The sequence below is a fragment of the Myotis myotis genome, unplaced genomic scaffold (assembly GCF_014108235.1).
Source record: "Myotis myotis isolate mMyoMyo1 unplaced genomic scaffold, mMyoMyo1.p scaffold_m19_p_19, whole genome shotgun sequence".
Classification (NCBI taxonomy): Eukaryota; Metazoa; Chordata; class Mammalia; order Chiroptera; family Vespertilionidae; genus Myotis; species Myotis myotis.
Window position 1 is genome coordinate 42,697,228 of NW_023416323.1, and position 17,795 is coordinate 42,715,022.

General features: G+C 59.0%; 1 protein-coding gene across 1 annotated transcript; it reads left to right on the forward strand.

Moving 5' to 3' along the window:
• The first annotated feature begins 8,241 nt into the window (after positions 1 to 8,241).
• On the forward strand, positions 8,242 to 17,792 carry LOC118674790 (translation initiation factor IF-2-like). The gene is made up of 4 exons (XM_036346861.1): positions 8,242 to 8,260; positions 8,517 to 8,594; positions 16,792 to 17,081; positions 17,492 to 17,792. The coding sequence occupies exons 1-4, from the start codon at positions 8,242 to 8,244 to the stop codon at positions 17,762 to 17,764; spliced, it is 660 nt and encodes a 219-aa protein (XP_036202754.1). The 3' UTR covers positions 17,765 to 17,792.
• The last annotated feature ends 3 nt before the right edge of the window (positions 17,793 to 17,795 follow it).

Below are 17,795 nucleotides of genomic sequence, written 5' to 3' on the forward strand. Positions count from 1 at the left end.
CAGGTGTGTTACGGGTGCAGGGTCTCCCACCCAGCCCCGCGGCCGCCATGCACAGGTGTGTTATGGGTGCAGGATCTCCCACCCAGCCCCGCGGCCGCCATGCACAGGTGTGTTACGGGTGCAGGGTCTCCCACCCAGCCCCGCGGCCGCCACGCACAGGTGTGTTACAGCCCAACCCCGGGACCATGGTCATTACTGAGACCCGTGCCAGCCTGCCGAGGGAGCCTCTGTAGGGGAGCGCAGGTCTGCACTGCATCTCCCACGTGGCCGAGGGGTGGCCTTCCATCTGGCTTAGCACAGGCACCCATCGCATCTCCTGGTGTCACAGCCAAGTGCCAGGTGGGCTGGCCTGCTGGACGTGTCGAGGCCCCTGCAGGGTGCGGACCGACAGGTGCAGCCGCCCCTGCCGCCCCTCTCCAACATCGAAGCCCCCTGCTTGTCATGCTGGCCCACAGGGGACCCCAGCGACATGCTTCGCCCAGACCTCTCCCCCACTGAGGGCAGGCTGGTGCCCGGGCTGGGGATCCTCTGACACCCAAGCTATCGGCTCAGACAGTCAGGAGGCAGCGACCCTGCGACCAGCGTGTAGAGGCCAGTGGGCCTGGCTCTGACTGCCCGCGAGGCTCACCCACTGAACCCTGGCTTCCTTCTGTGTAAAACGGAGGCGCACTCAGGCTGCCCCACCCCAGGCAATGAGGGGAGGGTGTGCTGAGCCCTCGCTGGACAGACAGTTCAGGGAATGATGTCATTCCCACGGGAGAAGGTCCAGCACATGCCAGGTGACCATCAGAACCCGGCGTGGGCCCCCCGTGAGAAATTATGCCCCCACACCCGACGATTAGCGATGCAGCCCTCACTGGGCTCCAGAGCCCTTGGGGGCCTCGGTCAATATTTGCTGAAAATCAAACACAGCCCTTGTTAGGGTTCAATGCAAACACGGTGCAAACTCCACAAAGCGCCCGGCGCCAGGGAGGGAGCGTTACATTGATCTGCAGTGTCCACAGGACAGACACCGTCTCCTGGCCCCTCTGCCAACCACGGGCCCAGGGCCCTGCCGGGCGGGCTCTCAGACTCCAGGGCGCCGCTGTCCTGCCAGTGAACCAGCCCGACACACGTGAATACTGGGCACGGGGCAGAGCGCACGCCGGGCATCACGGAGCGAGCGAGGGAGGGAGCGGGGACACGGGCTGGTGAGAGCACGGGGCTGGGGGCACGGAGCTGGTCGCCCTTGCCCCGCACTCACTGGTGGTTACCTTCCCGCTACCTCCTGGGCCCCCATCTCTCACCTGGAAGCAAGTGGAGACCGGGTGTCGGGGGGAGTCGATGGCACAGTCACCGTCAGGCGCACAGCACGGTGTCTGCCCAGAGTGGGCTCTCAAACATCATGATCCATCAGCCGCCCCGTAGCAATGACAAGCCACGTGCCCCAGAAACACAGTTAGGAGGCATGTACCTTAGCCCTGGTTCCAGTGTCCAGTGGTTAGAGCATCGGTCTGTGCACCAAAGGGTCGCAGGTTTGATTCCAGGTCCAGGGCACGTGCCTGGGTTGCAGGTTGGATCCCTGGCCCCAGTTGGGGCACATGCAGGAGGCAACCAATCAATATGTTTCTCTCACATCAATGTCTATCTGTCTGTCTCTCTGACTGTCTCTCTCTCTCTTCTCCCCACTTCTCCCTCCCTTCCACTCTCTCTAAAAACCAATGGGAAAAATATCCCTGGATGAGGATTAACACAAAGAAGAAGAAAGGGAGATTGGAAACATTGAGGGGAAAATGAGAGCCCCCAAGGCATCATTACAGAGAACGAATGGACCTGTTGGCGATCTGATTACTGACTGAGAGGAAAGGCTTAGCTGGGGCCATAACAATGAGTGTGTATAGAAAAGAAATCGAAACCATTCGCAAGACACTGACTATCAAAAAGACAGTCTATCTTAGGAATGCTTGGTGTTGCCGAAGAAGGAAGTCCAACAGACGGAACAAAATTTATACAAAGATGGAACACAAGCAACTTCCACACACTGAAAAAATGGCTGAGCATGCCAAACGAAAACAAACACAATCCACACTCCCAATCAAGAGAGGAAAGTGATACAAGCCTTAGTGATCGAATGTGAGCAGAAAGGGGGTTGGAGAGAAAAGAAACACTGAGGCACAGGGAATCTACAGAATAAGATCAGAATGTAAGTCCAAAGAGACCCATCCTGTCAACAGGCGTGATAAACGCAAACAGCCGTGGGTCACTAACTAAGGACAGAGCCTAGCAGACTGTCAGTCCTCAACTAGGGACAGGGTGTTTGCTGCCGGACACTCAACCGGAAAAGCCACAACAGGAAGATGCACAGGGCATTCCCGCACAGCAAGGAACAGGCTGGGACACGAGTGGAGACAGAACGGAACTGAGACAAAAGGATTCCTAGAGATAAGGAACCCTGTGTGATTGGGACAGGAAAGACCCGCCAAGCAGGTCAGACAGTCATGAACTGTACGTACCTCACAGCAACACGGCCCCAAAACACGCAAAGCAAAACTGACCGAAGGACGAGAAGAAACCGACAAATCCACCATCACGGCCGATTTGATCTCACGGTAGCAGAACCTGTCCTGCAGACAACAGTGACTGCGGACACGGAACTTTGTACCGCTCTGTGCCGAGCTTGAGCTCACAGATATATAAAGAACCACGCGGTCAACCAACAGAAAAGGATGCATTATTTTCCAGAAAATGAGGGATATTTACAGGTAACCACCTCGAGAACACGATTCCAGAGACTGGGACACCAGCAAGTGGCACTCAGGCCCCATGGAATTATATCGGAAACGACAATTTAAAGACCACTAGGAGCCCAGCCAGGGTGGCTCAGTGGTTGAGCGTCAACCTATGGACCAGGAGGTCACGGGTTGATTCCTGGTCAGGGCATGTGCCCGGGTCCCCAGTAGGGGGCGTGCAGGAGGCAGCCAATCAGTGATTCTCTTTCCTCATTGATGCGTCTATCTCTTTCTCTCCCTCTCCCTTCCTCTCTGAAGTCAATGAAATATATTTCAAAAAAAGAAGACCTCTAGGACAAAACTATAGAACATTTTTTAAAATGACACTCCTAAATTACTTGTGTTCAAAGTGGAAATCCTTCCCCCCAAATAAAACATTTAGGACTAAATGAAACAAAAGTTCTACTTGCCATCCATTGTGGGATCAACTCAATACAGTACTTGATAAATTCATTTACATAAAAAATAAGGGGTGATGGTGAAAATAAATGAGTTAGTCATACGTCTTGAAAAGAAGACTAAGAAAAAAGGTAAAAGGTAGAAAACTACCTGCGGTCAGGACTGGAATGCGTCTGGTGAGGAAGGACGCCCAGAAGACTCCAGCCAGGAGGTGGGGACACCGTGAGGGGGGAAGTCTGTTCCGTCTTGGGCAGAGGAGTGGGACCCGCTCTCGCACACCAGTCGGTACGGCTGGAGCTGCTGGAGGGCGAGGCATGTGCACCCCGGGCATGCCCAGCTCTCCGCACCAGCAGGCGGCTCCAGTGCCCAGTAGAGTCAGTGGAACATGTCAAGGGCACACCTTGAACAGCAAAGGCCACGGGAGCTGGGAGCTGGGCATGCTGAGCTGGCAAATGGGGGGCAAAGGCGCTTGGTAAGGGCACCAGCAGAGCCCCTGCAGAATCTCACTCAGGGAGGAAACAAACACCAGCATAAGAAAGATGCGCAAGTCAACAAAACACAGTTATTTTAGAAGAACGATAAAGCAGATAGATGTCTAGAAAAACAGATAAAAAAAGATAGCGCACTGCCCTTTTGAAAAGACAACATGTGAGCAACCAAGACTGACTAAGCCCGGATAGCCTCTCTCTCCCACCAATCACAACTAAACATTCTGGACGAAATACAAAAGCCATTGCCTGAGGACTCTGAAGGGTTATTGATTCTACAGCAACCACTAAAGTAAGATTACGTAAATTAATTAAAGTGAAACATACCCCAAAACTCCAAAGAATACACAAGCAGGCAGGAAAAGAAGAAGAGAGGAACAAAAAGTAGACAGAACACACAGAAAACAAACAATAAAATGCTAGGCCCAAATCCAAACATGTTAATAATTTTATTAAATGTAAATGATCTAGACATACCAAGTAAAAGACAGAGATTGTTAGTTTGGAGTTGAGTGTTGGGGGGAGGGGGGGACTATATGCTGTGCAAACACTTAAGGGAGAAATGATAACCCTATTCCAGAATATAAAAGAAATTAATACTTTCCCACTCATTTTATGATGCCCATATTGCCTTGATTCCAAATCTGACAAAACATTGTAAGAGTAACAAACTGACAACAGATCATTATCCTATCTAATAAAGAGGTAATATGCAAATTGACCATTACTCCAACACACAAGATGGCCAGCAGGGGACAGCAGCTGGGGGGAACCAGGCCTGCAAGGGAGGGCAATTAGGGGCAGCCAGGCCAGCAGGGGAGCAGTTAGGCTTTGATCAGACTGGCAGGGGAGTGGCTAGGGGGTGATCAGGCAGGCAGAGGAATGAACTTTCTCCAGGAGAAGGCATGGCCACAGATGCTGGGTCTTTTTCCTACAGGAAAGCCGCTTCCCGCCTCAGTTTTACTGGTAATGAGCTGAGTGGGGTTAATTTAAACTGAGATCGAGATCGAAGCGCACACACATACACGGGGTGATGGACACTCCACTTTCAGCAAAGGGCCTGTGCACAGCGCTGCTAGGAGCTGCCCGGGCGGTTGGGATGCATTTGCCCAAAAGCACAAGCCCAGACTTCCACACGGAAGAACCGACTGCCCGGCAGGGCTGTGCACACCGGGTGCCTCCCACGGCCCCGTCTCTGCACGTCACTCTGGCTGTTCCCGTGTCTCAGAAGCCTGGCGTGCTCTGGGGCCCTTGCCGGGAGGTTTGGGGGGAGGGCTTACATTTAGACCAGGGGTTCCCAGCGTGGGGCACACGCCCACAGGGGGGCAATTTGATGTTTAAGGGGGCAATCCGAGAATGAGTTATTAACAGTGAATTTTGCATTTCTTATGGTTCTAGGGGCCTCAAATGCAGCATATAAATATATATTGTGACACAGGTATGCATTTCAGTTCTCTATTATGTTTTGAAACTTTATTTGCTATTTTTTCCTATCACTTCATATTATTATTTTTTAACAATTTCTTAGTGATTTCTTCCTCAGAACTTTCACTGTCCTTTTGTTCTTTCATTTTTCTCTTTCATGTTCCTTGGAAGCTTGTTTAGACCAAGTTCATGGCCTTTTAGGCTTCCTCCATGTGAACAGAGTTCACTTTGTGAAAAATAAGAATTCCATGTCACAGGGGGCACCAGGATGGTAGAGAGGATTAGGTGGGGCGTGGTCAAAAAAGGCTGGGAACCGCTGATTTAGACCCTGCGTCTCAGGGCCTGGATACTACATCCGAGGGACTCAGCCACTGACTGCCAATGACGCTCCACCGCCAAGCACAGGACACGCTCAAACACGGAACATTCAAATGGACACGGCCGCCGCAGGCTGAGGCTCCTTTCAAAATAAGGCTCATTGTTCCCCCGACCGCCTATTAATAGCTCGAAAAGACATCTGTTCCTCATTTCATCTTTGCAAATCAAGAAATCTTCCCTTCCCTTCCCGACGGGCCGGAATGAAGTCACCGAGGCTGTAAAGTATACCAAGCACCAGGCGCATTCCCGCCAGAGCTTGCGGCCGACGCTGCCCCGAGCCAGCACCCCAAGACCCGGGTCTGAGGGGCATGCCCCTTTCTCCAGGACAGATGTCCTTCCACACTCACGCTGCACAGAGACCACCAAGGGAGACCCGGTGTTGCCAGCCCCACCCCCTTGTCCCCCAAGACCCCTCTGCTCTGACGGTCAGCTCTCCCACCAGATTGACTCCGAGCTAAGCTGCCCTTGGGCTCTGCCAGGGATGGGCAGCTCACCACCTCGCAGAGCAACTGCTCTCCTCCCGGAATGTCGATGAGGTTAAACACCCAAAACCCACCTCCCACTCTAGGCCCCATCCTGCTCCAGGGGCCACGGACAGCAGGGCGCATCGTCACGACTCCTCTCCAGCTTTTGGACCTGGTAGCAGGGGCCTGCTGGCCCAAGTCCAGACAGGACAACTGAGTCTAGTGATGACGCCCATGGTGGCTTCCCCTCGGGCCTGAGAAGCAACCGAGTGTCCTGTGTGCCCCGTGCCTCGGCTACTCCTGCAGCAGCACGCCCACAGCATGCCCGTCCTCCGGGAGCCCTGCCCAGTCTCCCCAGGGCCTTTGCCCAGCCCTTCTCCCAGGCAGAGGGAGCAGAGACTGGCCTGGCTGTGCCAGTGCCCAGCCCCCCAGGTGATGGTGTAGGAGCCCAATAACTGCCACCAGAAGGCCCCGACTGGAGCCTGCCCCACAGGAGTCTGAGCTTGGGGAGGCTGCCGAGGTGGGGGTGGGGGAACCACAGCTCACACCCCCTGGGGAGAAGGAGGCATGTGAGAGAGGACCTGCAGGCACTTCCTTGCAGCCTCCATTCGGCACCCCTTCCAGAGCCTAGGGGGTACCCCGAGAGCACAGGCCCAGTCTGCCGCTGGGCTGTGACAGAAAGCAGAGGCCCCGCCCCCAGCCTCATCACCCTCCTCCCTCCCCCAGCTCTTGGGCCACAGCCGAGCTGCTTCCTTTGGCCCCTGGTTCCCCAGCACACAGCCGGGATTGTCCAGCCTCCCAGGCGCCCGCACAGCTGAGGGGACAAGGCCCAGCTGTTCCTGGAGACAAGCAGTCAGCTTCCTACCCCCCGAGAAAAGGGGACCTGTGTCCCTGGGGAAGGAGCGGAGGGGGAGGCAGGGGAGGCCCAGGCTGGGCTGTGAGCATCCCTCCTCAGTTCCCCGGGCCCTGGAGGGCGAGGTGGGCCAGCAGGGAAGGCGGCGGGGGGTGCTGAGCAAGCCCCCAGCAGGCAAGCCCTGTGGGACCCTGGGCAGCCCATCCCCCCTGTGGCTCGGGCTTCACTCAGGAGGCAGCTGGAGAACTGCCCCTGTGATCCTTTCAAGGGCTGTTTCTTAGAAAGCTGGGACCCGAGGAAGAGGGGCAGGAGCAGCCCAGCGATGGGACCGTGTCTGCCCGTAGGTCGGCTAGCAGGGCCCAGGGAGCAGTGTGGGCAGCAACCCCAAGTGTGGTCCCCCAAGAGGAGGCACGGAAGGTGGGGCTGAGATAGATTCCGCTCCCGGAGCCCAAATGCATCATCACAGAATATGAGGGCCTCAGAGCCCCCCTGAAAACAGATTAAAAATATCCAAAGCAGGCCCAGCCGGCGTGGCTCAGTGGTTGTGCATCCACCCCTGAACCAGGAGGTCACGGCTCAATTCCTGGTCAGGGCACAGGCCTGGGTTGTGGGCTCGATCCCCGGTAGGGGGCGTGCAGGAGGCAGCCGATCCCTGATTCTCTCTCATCACTGATGTTTCTCTCTCCCTCTCCCTTCCTCTCTGAAATCAATAAAAAATATACATATTAAAAATAAAAAAGACCTGGCCCAGCTGGTGTAGCTTAGCAGTTGAGCACTGAGCCAGGAACCAAGAGGCCAAGGGTTCGATTCCCAGTCAGGGCACACGCCCAGCTTGCAGGCCGATCCCCTGTAGGAGGCATGCGGGAGGCAGCCGAACGATGATGTTTCTCTCTTGTAGATGTTTCTATCTCTCTATCCCTCTCCCTTCCTCTCTCTTTAAAAAAGCAATAAAAGATATATTTTTTTAAAAGTATAAAAAATAGGCCGAAACCGGTTTGGCTCAGTGGATAGAGCGTCGGCCTGCGGACTGAAGGGTCCCAGGTTCGATTCCGGTCAAGGGCATGTACCTGGGTTGCGGGCACATCCCCAGTAGGAGATGTGCAGGAGGCAGCTGATCAATGATTCTCTCTCATCGATGTTTCTAACTCTCTCTCTCCCGTCCTCTCTGTAAAAAATCAATAAAATATATTAAAAAAATAGTATATATATATATATATATATATATTACCAAAAAAAAAAGACCTGGGCAGACACTGCTGGGACTCTGCCAGGGTAGCAGGCAGAACGCTGAGCCTCAGTGGGAGCGTGGGAGGCGGGGCCTGGCCTGGGGCTGGGGAGTCTGTGACCTTGCAGTTGATAACGGGGTGGCCTGCGAATGATATTACAACACCTGGCCCTGGCAGGATAAGGTCCCCCACCCCCGCCCTAGATGGTGAGGCCCCAGAACTCAGAGACCTTCCTTCGCCATGTCCGCACCCCTGGCTGGTGAGTGACATAAACGCTGGCAATGACAATGACATTGACGAGGCTTCTGCTCTCACGACCCTCTGCAAACTCAGCATTCGTAGGGCAGCCCCGGCCCCAGGCACCTGCACTCACGGTGTCTTCCCACCACATCCCCGGATCAGGCAGACTGTACCCCCCCGCCACACACACACACACACACACACACACACACACACACACACACACACAGAAAGACCGAGGGCTGAGGAAGCTGTCACCGGACTCCTGTCCTCAGGGACTGTCATCTGTGACATGTTTATGAGGAGGTCTCTGAGCGGCCTGTTCATGGACCGAGAGAGCCCCTTTGGGACAGGTGAGCCCACGCCTCCTCAGAGGGCATCCCCTCTCCAGGGTCCCCCCACAGAGCGGCGGAGGCAGCCGGGCACCCCACAAAGCAGGCAGGCCCAGCCTCGGGCCTGTCGAAGGAGAGAGAGGCACGCCGTTAGCTCCGGTTGTAATGTAACAAGCCCAATTTTACAAATAAGTGAGTTTTCCCAGGCTATTATTTCTAATTATGCATTTACATCCATTCGCATTATGTGGCTGATGAAATGTTAATACCAAAGGCAATTTTCTGCGGACGGGCGGCATGGAGAAGAGCTTTCTCTCCGTGACGAGTCAATATTTTTGGAAATAATTAGCCAGTTGCTCTGTGCTGACGAACCACTGGCGCGTGACGCGGCCCCCAACCCGAGCCGCTCAGAGGGGAAACCCCGACGGGGAGATGACGGGGTCCCAGGCTCCCGGAACTGAGTGGGGACCCTGGGTGGCGCCCCGCACCTTCGCCTTGCCCCCCCCCCCCCCCCCCGTGCCAGGGCTGGGTCCTGTGATTCTGTCACTAAACTGCGCCAGTGCCCAGACTTCCACCTGCAAACGGGGTCAGTCTCATGGCTGCGCGCTCCTGCCTTCATCCGCTCAGCTGTTCAAGAAGTGGTTCCACTGCTGGGCGGCTCGGTGATTGAGCGTCAGCCCAGGAACCAGGAGGTCACCAGTTCGATTCCCGGTCTGGGCACATGCCCAGTTTGCGGGCTCCATCCCCAGTGGGGGCCATGCAAGAGGCAGCTGATCGATGATGTTCCTCTCTCATCAATGTTTCTATGTCTCCATCCCTCTCCCGTCCTCTCTCTCTCTAAAAAAAACCAAAAAATGAATAAAAACATTTTTTAAAAAAAAGCAATGGTCCCTGCAGGTCTGCTCTGTTGGGCACACAATGAACACTCAACAAATGGTGATGATGCTGAGGAGGGCGAGGGGGAGGGAGTGAGGGAGGGGGAGGGAGTGAGGGAGGGGGAGGGAGTGAGGGAGGGGGAGGGGAGGGCAGAGAGCAGAGTCTGACCTTTCCTGTTCGCCCGTAAGAGGCTCAGGGTGCCTCCTGCCCCCCTGCCTTTGTGTGGACCACTCAAGCCTGCACACACATGCCACGTGCAGGCACATGGTCCATGCACACACGCACATTCCCACACACCCCCACTGCCTGCTCACACCAGTTGCCACTCACTGTTCGTACGCGCACACGCTGTCTGTGCACACACACACAGGCATGCGTCTGCACCCAGGAGTGCTGTCAGCACACGCACATGCACATAAACACACTCCACCTGTATCCTGTGAGCTCCCCTGGAAGGCTGGCCCGCCAGGGCAGGAGACGGGGGCCGGTGTGAGTAGGTGCCCGCCCTAGACCCTTCAGGAGACAACACACACGAGCAAGAGGCAGGGTTGGCACAGCCGGGCGGGACAGCGCAGCCTTCCTCCAGGTCCCTCCCGGGCCCAGAGACACCAGTGAGTGTGGGAGGCAGCTTCCCCCAGGTGTAACAGGTGCACCCTGCCACTGTCCTTCTTCCCACGAAGCGCCCCCAGCTCTGTCACCTCCCACAGAGGTGCCACCCTCACCTGGCCACCTGGCCTCCCTCCAGCCACACCCGGCTGGGTGGGCTCTGGAAGCCACGGCTACACCCCAGGCCCCTCCTACCTCACCCAGTCTTCCCAGGGCCCCCCAGGGAGCTCCCACACTGCCCCCCGACAGCAGGTGCCCCTGGAGGCTTGCCCAGCGGGCTGAGTCCCTGCACATCACGTCTTAAAAGCCAACGAGCGAGATCGAAACGAGACAAAGCCTCATGCCCCCCTCCGCCCTCGGAGCCCTGGGCTGAACCGGCAGGACGGGTGTGGCTCTCTGGGGAGGACGAGTGTGGCTCTCTGGGCAGGACGGGTGTGGCTCTCTGGGGAGGGCAGGGGCCGAAGCACAGAGGACGGGGGCTGACCCAGCGTGCCTTCTGCCTGGGCTCTCCGAACCTCGGGGCCTCTTCCCAGCACAGACTCCCATTCAACGAGCTTCTTTCTTTTCTTTGGAAAAGGAAAAACGACATTTTGAAACCATTTTTGAAACATTCCTGTGAAAAATTACCTTAGGTCTGAAGCATCAAAGACATTTTGCAAACAAAACCAGGGCACTTTGTGGCTGGCGACGGCCCGGCTTAAGCCCCCAGCCAGCGGGCCCCAGTCAGCGCCCACACCCACCTGGAACTGCCGTCCTGGGGGAGGCAGGGCCTGGCTCCAGGGCCCGGGGTGGGGGGACCAGGTAATCACCTGTGTGCAAAGCCATGGTCGCCCCCGGCTCCCCGGGCACAGTGACTTGCCGTCAACTTCGACTGGAACAGGAATCTGCCGTCACTCGGCCTTGATTGGACCAAATCCCATTGGAAAAGCGGGGGGGGGGGGGGGGGGGATAAAACCCCAGGGTTGATATGAAACCACTGACATTTCACAAGCCAAGCCGCGCTGGCAGCTGCCAGTCCAGCAGCAGGAGGAGCTCCAAAGGGGCAAGTGAGGCGTGAAGGTCACGGAAATGCCAACGCCAGGCAGCCTCTCCCAGGACCAGACATTGGCTCCAAGAGGCAGGGCCATGCCAGGGGAGCCCATCGGGGGAGACGCGCTGATCTCTGGGGCCTCCCAGGCACTTGGGGCTCCGCAGCCAGAGAGGATGCTAACGCCGGAGCCCGAGCCTGTCCCGTCCCCTCCATGCTGCACCCGCTGTGGCCCCGGGGAAGTGGGGCCCTCTGACAGGGCACTGAGGCTGGAGAAATCCACCAAGAGTCCCAGGCGTGGGCCACCGGGCACTGCCTACACTCCCAGCGCCAGGGCCCAGCGCTCTGCACCCGTCCTGGTGCCCTGGCCCATGAGGCAACACTTCAGAGGCTGGCCGGCTGCTTACAGACACCTCTGCCTCCACAGCACCTGCCCTGGGACCTCCAACGCCATCTCGTCAAGGGGAGACCTCTCCGGGGTCCCTGGGGAACACGGGAGCGAGAACCCTGACACTCCGGCCACGCTCTGGCATTCGCAGACAGCCCATTTTCTTTCTTTCTTTTTTAAAAATATATTTTATTAATTTCAGAGAGGAAGGGAGAGGGAGAGAGAGAGAAACATCAATGATGAGAATCACTGATCAGCTAGCTACCTCCTGCACGCCTCCTACTGGGGATCGAGCCAGCAACCCAGGCATGTGTCCTGACCGGGAATCGAACCCGTGACCTTATGGTTCATAGGTCGACGCTCACCCACTGAGCCACACGGACTGGGCTTAGCCAACCCGTATTCCAATCTCCATCCTCACCATGAAGGTGAAGACAGCAGGCGGGGAAATGACAGAGGTTTCTCTCAAACAGATCAATCCGCTCCGATCCGTCTGGCTCCAGCCTCTTAATTCTCCATAATGTCAAAGCAATTCTGGGTTAAGTACAAAGTCTGTCCTCCACTAAATTAAACGAATAGATCTAGTGGGAAATAAACCCCTGAGTGTACTGGGAATATTAAAAATTAAAAAATAAACTCTCCGCGGGCCTGTAAGATTTACTCGGGCAAATGACTAAATAAATAGCACGCACAGAGGCGGTAAGAAAATCCATTAGGGCACACTCAGCGCCACGGGTCACCTCCCGCCAATAACACCGTCCGTCCCCCCCCCCCCCCCAGCGCTCAGATCCAAGGACGCCGGCCAGACACCACCCTGAAGACCCCGCCTGCGTCCTCGACACAGCAAGGCCGGAAGGCTCACGCTTTAGCGCGTGGCCCCTGCGAGGCCACAGGTGATCTCAAATCCAGGCCTCCCCCCGGCCGGCGTGGCTCAGGGCTTGAGCACTGACCTATGCACCAGGAGGTCACCGGTTCGATCCCCAGTCAGGGCACATGCCCGGGTTGTGGGCTCGATCCCCAGCAAGGGGCATACAGGAGGCAGCCGATCAATGTTGCTGTTTCTCTCTCATTGGTGTTTCTATCTCTAAAAATCAATAAAAACGTATTTAAAAGACAAACAAACAGGCAAGCCTCCCATTCACCCTCTTTGTGGGCACAGCAGGTACCCTGTTTACAGAGGGGAAAACCGAGGCTACCAGAGGCCAAGGCAAGACCAGGGTGGGAACCGGAGCCCTGGACACCACCGTGGTCCCCTTAGCTTTGCTGCCAGGAGCCACATACGGGGAGGTGGGGGGGGGGGGGCAAGGCAGGGCCTGCAGGCTCCTGGGGGCTGGCGTCCGCACACCGGCTACGTTTGCCAACCCTGACCCAGTGTCTTCTGAGCCTCTCCATGGGACGTGGGGAGAAAAAAGGCGGGGAGCAGGGCAGGAATTAAAATCTCACGTTGCAGTTGCAGAAACTGAGGCTCGGGGCTTTCCCGACCCAGCCCAGCAGCCGGAGGCCCTCAGGCAGGTCCGGGAACCAGGGAGGGCGGGGCGAGGCACTCGGCCCCTGGAACCCGGGCTCCGTGGGGCCAGCCCTGGAACCCTCAGCCCTTCCTCGTGCCCGTCGTGCTGCTGAGAGTCACGGACAAGCGGGTGGGGAGGAGAGAAAGGCGGGAGGGGAGGATTCTGCAAAGGCCTCACCTGGGAGCTGGGCCCAACCCAGGAGGGTCTGTGGCAACCCTGCCGCCCCCTCCGCCCCGCTCGGCCCCCAGGTCCCGCTCCCGCCCCTACCCCGGCTGCCATCAGGGCCGGACCGCCTCCCGGTCCCCTCCACTCCGAGGCCGCCTTTCCTGCCCCTGAACTCAGCAAGTCCCGCCTCCCCGGCCCCCACAGGGCGCAGGCTCGGCTCACCCGGATGCCGGCGTCCCCAGGGCTGAGCTCACAGGCCGCCCTGGGGAAGTCTCCCCGCTGGGACCCACCTCCCTGAGGTCCGGCCAGGCCCGGGCCACTCTGCGTTTGCTTAGCTTCCCCCGTGGGCTCCGGGCCCACGACCAGCGTGGAGCCCACTCTGTGCACAGAAACCCCGTGCCCTCGCCGCCCTGACTCCGTCACTCACGACGCTCCGCCGCCTTCTGCCCTCCCGAAGGCCGCCTCACTCACCCCTGGCCTCGGCCTCGGCCTCGTGCCTGAAGCGCGCTTCTTCTGCCAGGTCTTCCCCTGGCCCCAGGGGCTTGTGGGTACGCGCATGCGCGTTTGTGTCTGTGCGCATGCGCGCTTTGTGTGCGTGTGCGCATGTGCATCTGTGTGCATGTGCTCTGTGTGTCTATGTGCGCGCGTGCGTGTCTGTGTGCGCGTGCATGGGCATGTGTGCTGTCCGTGCATCTATGAGTGCGCATCTGTCGCGTGCGAATGTGTGCGCGTGCACGTGTCTGTGTGCACATCTGCACGTGTGCATGTTGCGTGTCAGCCTCACTGCCTGCGATGATCAGGCGTGGTCTTTGTTCCTCTGGGCAGGTGTGTCCCGGGCCCTCTGGGCTGAAATGCGGTGCCTGCGGGTCCCCACATCAGGCACGTGGTGAGTCATGCCCACAGACGTGTGCTGGATGCACGGATGATCATGTTCTCGGGACGCCGTGGCTGAGTAAATGTCCGAGGTGGAGCAGCTCTGCCTGGATCTCTCCCCTCTGCAGACGTCTCCAGGCCCAATCAATCCCGTCTCCCACAGCAAGCAAACAGCCCCAGGCTCGGGGGACACAGCCTGGTGACCCGGAACTTCAATGACAGGCAGACCCTGTGGCCTGACAGCTGAGTCCCTGACTGCTGCCAGCCAGGCCCAGGCTGCCGGCCACCCGGCCTGTTCTGGGGGTGCCCCCGCGGGGAGGCGGCCTCCTGATGGCCCTGAGACAGAGGCCCTCTCTTGTCTCCTGAGATTCTAAGGCAGCAGCCCACTGTCCTCCTGGGATGGAAGGCAGGGCCAGGAGGGCAGCAGGACCCCGAGCTGTGAGCTCTTCCCCTTGCCTCCCTCACATCTCGGGTGGTCAGCCATCAATGCCATCCCCACCATCCAGGGCACATCCAGGGCCTCGGCCACCCCGGCCCTGAGCTGGGGCAGCCGACCTGACGTGAACCCTAGGAGGGGTGTCTTCCCGGCGCCAACTCGGGCCTTTATCCCCTGACACTGAGGGCGAGCGAATGACTAAACTGGCCCAAAATGAAAGCCCTCATAAATCTGGTATTTCCCTTTAAGCTGTCGGGTACACAGAGTGTGCCAGGATTACTGATAGAAAAGTTTATGGATGGCCGGCATCTTAAACTCAAAACACATTACCCCGAATCAATGTTGCCGTAGGCGGCGGGGAGAGGACAGGAAAGGTCAGCCGAGAAAAGAATGTCGAAACCAACACTCCGAGAGGACCTGAGCGTCACAAAAAATACATTGAGAGTGCGTTCCCGGAAAAACATCCCCGCGGGGCTGTTCTCACAAGAGGCCAGGCAGCTTGTTAAGGGGCGCTTTGTGGACGTGCCTTTGAGAGTTCAGTAAATTCACCTGCAAAATGGTCTTGCCAAGGGGTGAAGACCCAAACTCACAGCCCAACCACGATGACAACTCAGAGTACCAGCGGCAGGAGGGAGAGGGCTGTGGGTGGGCACGGCGAATGGGTGGGTCAGGCAGACTTCCACCTGTGATCATGCACAGGGGTCCCCTCCAGGTCCCTGTGCACAGCGATCCTATAGTATTTCAGAGTCTGCAGTGGAGGGGGGGGAGGAGGAAGCCTCGCAGCCCAAAGGTTGTCTGAACTACCTCTGCTGGACACTAGGGAGGGAGACCCAACAGTCCTGGAATGTTCCCACAGGCCCGTCGGCCAGAAACCGGCTTTGTCCTAAACAGGTCGCTGTTGTGGGAGCCCCAGGGGACACAGGCAGTGGGTAGGGCCGGGGCAAGAAACACCATACCCCACAGGGTGAATTGGGCTTGGAGGATTCACAGACCTTAAAGGTGAGCGAGGCAGGACTCCCTCTGGAGCAGGAATTCCCCGCTGTGCACCCCTATCCCTGGCCATCCACCCCAGCTCAGGACCCAAGATCACAGAATCCTGCTCAGAACCAGTCCCCGCATGAATCTGCTTCCCTGGACTCCTCCAGGGCCTAATTCGGGGAGCACAGTGCAAGTCTGCCCCCCACTTCCCAGGCTGAGGACGGCAATGGGGCCCAGCAGGGTCTTACAGTCACAATCCCAGCAGTTTCTTTCTTTCTTTTTTGTTATTATTGTTAATCCGCACCCAAGGATATTTTTCATTGATTTTTAGAGAGTGGAAGGCAGGGGGAGAGACACACAGAGAGAAGCATTGATGTGAGAAAGACACATTGATTGGTTGCCTCCAGCCCATCCCGAGCTGGGGATCAAGGTATGTGCCCTTGACCGGCATCGAATCTGTGACCCTTCAGTCCACAGGCCCACACTCAATCCACTGAGCCAAACCAGCCCGGGCCCACGGTGGTGGGATTGCTAAGGAAAGCTCCTGGCCCAGGGGGGTGGAAGGAAAGACAGCAGCTGGCCACCACCTTCTGGGGCCCCGGAGAGGAACTGCGGAGAGGGGAGGCGCTGGACATCCTCCCTGTCCTGGGCGAGACCCCAGCAGACAGGGCTCAGTAGGTGGCCTGTGGGCACGGGGATGACTCCTGGGCCGCAGGTGAGGATACTGAAACCCAGCCCCCGGGGGGCAAAGGGCACAGTCCAGGCCCTGGGTGGGGGTTAGGACACAGCTTCAAAGGGCCTGCGGCTTCTCTGAGGCTGCGCCAAGGCCTCCTGGACCAGGTGGGCTGTGGGCAGGATCTGCCCTTTCCACTTCCTTCCCGGGCTGGCCCTTTGGGACCCGCACGTGGTGCCTCCGAAGGGCTAGTGAGCAGGGCAAACAGACTCGAGTCCACGGGGTGTTCTCACCCCAGCTTGGGCCAGAGCTGAGAGGTTAGGGGCAAGGGATCAGGGGCCCAGATGCCGGATGCGCTGCCTGACTCCCATGGGGAAAGGAACCAGAGGTGTGGGAGTCGCCCCCAGACCTGTGAGCCCAGCCCAGCCACCTCCGCCCTTTGGGGACCAGACCGAGCTCCCGCAGAGGGCCGCGGGGCGGGGATGCGGGCGGGGCATGGGCTCCGAAACGCGGCTGTAGACGACAAGACCTTTGGCTCCTTTGCCGCCGCCGCGGGTCCCCCTTAATATACAGTAAACGGGGGTGGGGGGCGCGACCGCCAAAGAACTAGTGAGGACGGAGGGGCCTGCCGGTGAGGCGCAGGAACCCCAACCCCGCCCGCCCGCCCGGAAACCTCCGTGGGCCTGAGTCGTGCGGGCGCTCCCCGCCCACCCCACCCCCGCCGCCTCTGCCGTCACTCACGGCCTCCGCTCGCCGGCTCTCTCGTGCGCTCTCCGCGCCGCGGGCACCTGCTCGCCCGGCGCCCGGCGCTCACTTCTCGCTCGCGCACCGCAGACTCCCGGCGTCGCCGCCGCCACCCGCCTCGGCCCGGACCTGCAGGGCGCTCCGCTTCTCTCCGCGGCCCCGGGCGGGCGCCAACCCACCCTCCGCGGCCTGGGCCTGGGACAAAGAGCGGTGCGGCTCGTTGCCCAAACCCGGGTAAGGAGTTAGGGGCGGGGGTCTGCGGAGAAGGGGGCCGGACACGGCGCGCAGGGGTGAGCGGGCGCCCCGAGCGATGGGGATCGGGAAGCAGCCAGAAGCCGGGAGAGTTCGGGCGGGAGGACCCCAGCCGAAGCGGGTGCCGGGCAGGGCTGAGCTCTAACCCGGGAGACCGCGGTTGCAGCCGGCGACCCCCGCGGCGGGGAGGGGCGCTCAGGGGCGGGGCGGGGCCGGCTGCGCGAGAGGTTGGGAAGGGCGGGAGGGCGGGGTATGCCGCGGAGGAGGCGGCTCAGCACCCTCCACTGACCGCCTCCTCCCTGCCCTCCCTCCCCCTCTCCCTGCCTCTCTCCGGCTCCGGCTCCGGGTCCGGGTCCAACCACGCCGGACCCGCGCTCCCCGCGCCGCACTAGGTCCGGCGCCAGGTCTGCGCGCCGCGGCTGAGCGCGCACTCGTCCTGCGGAGGGAGCCGCGGAGGCACCGGCGGGGGCGGCGGCGGGAGCCGGAGGAGGCGGCAGCCGGAGCCAGACCACCGGAGCCCGGGAGGCGGGATTCCACTCGCCGCTCCGAGGCGAGGCGCGCGCTCCCTCGGCCGGGGATGGGTCCCGGCGCGGCCCAACCCCTGCCCGGCCCGCCGCGCAGAGACTAACCTGCGGTTCCCCACCGTCCGGCGGACGCGGGCATAGAGTGAGGCACGGGCCGATCGCCCGCAGCCTC

Bases quoted from the DNA above. Each gene is read 5' to 3' on its own strand.
- LOC118674790 (XM_036346861.1), top strand. The intron at 8,595-16,791 runs GTGAGCCCACGC...CGTGGGCCTGAG, and splicing joins AGAGAGCCCCTTTGGGACAG to TCGTGCGGGCGCTCCCCGCC. The intron at 17,082-17,491 runs GTAAGGAGTTAG...GCGCCGCACTAG, and splicing joins GGCTCGTTGCCCAAACCCGG to GTCCGGCGCCAGGTCTGCGC.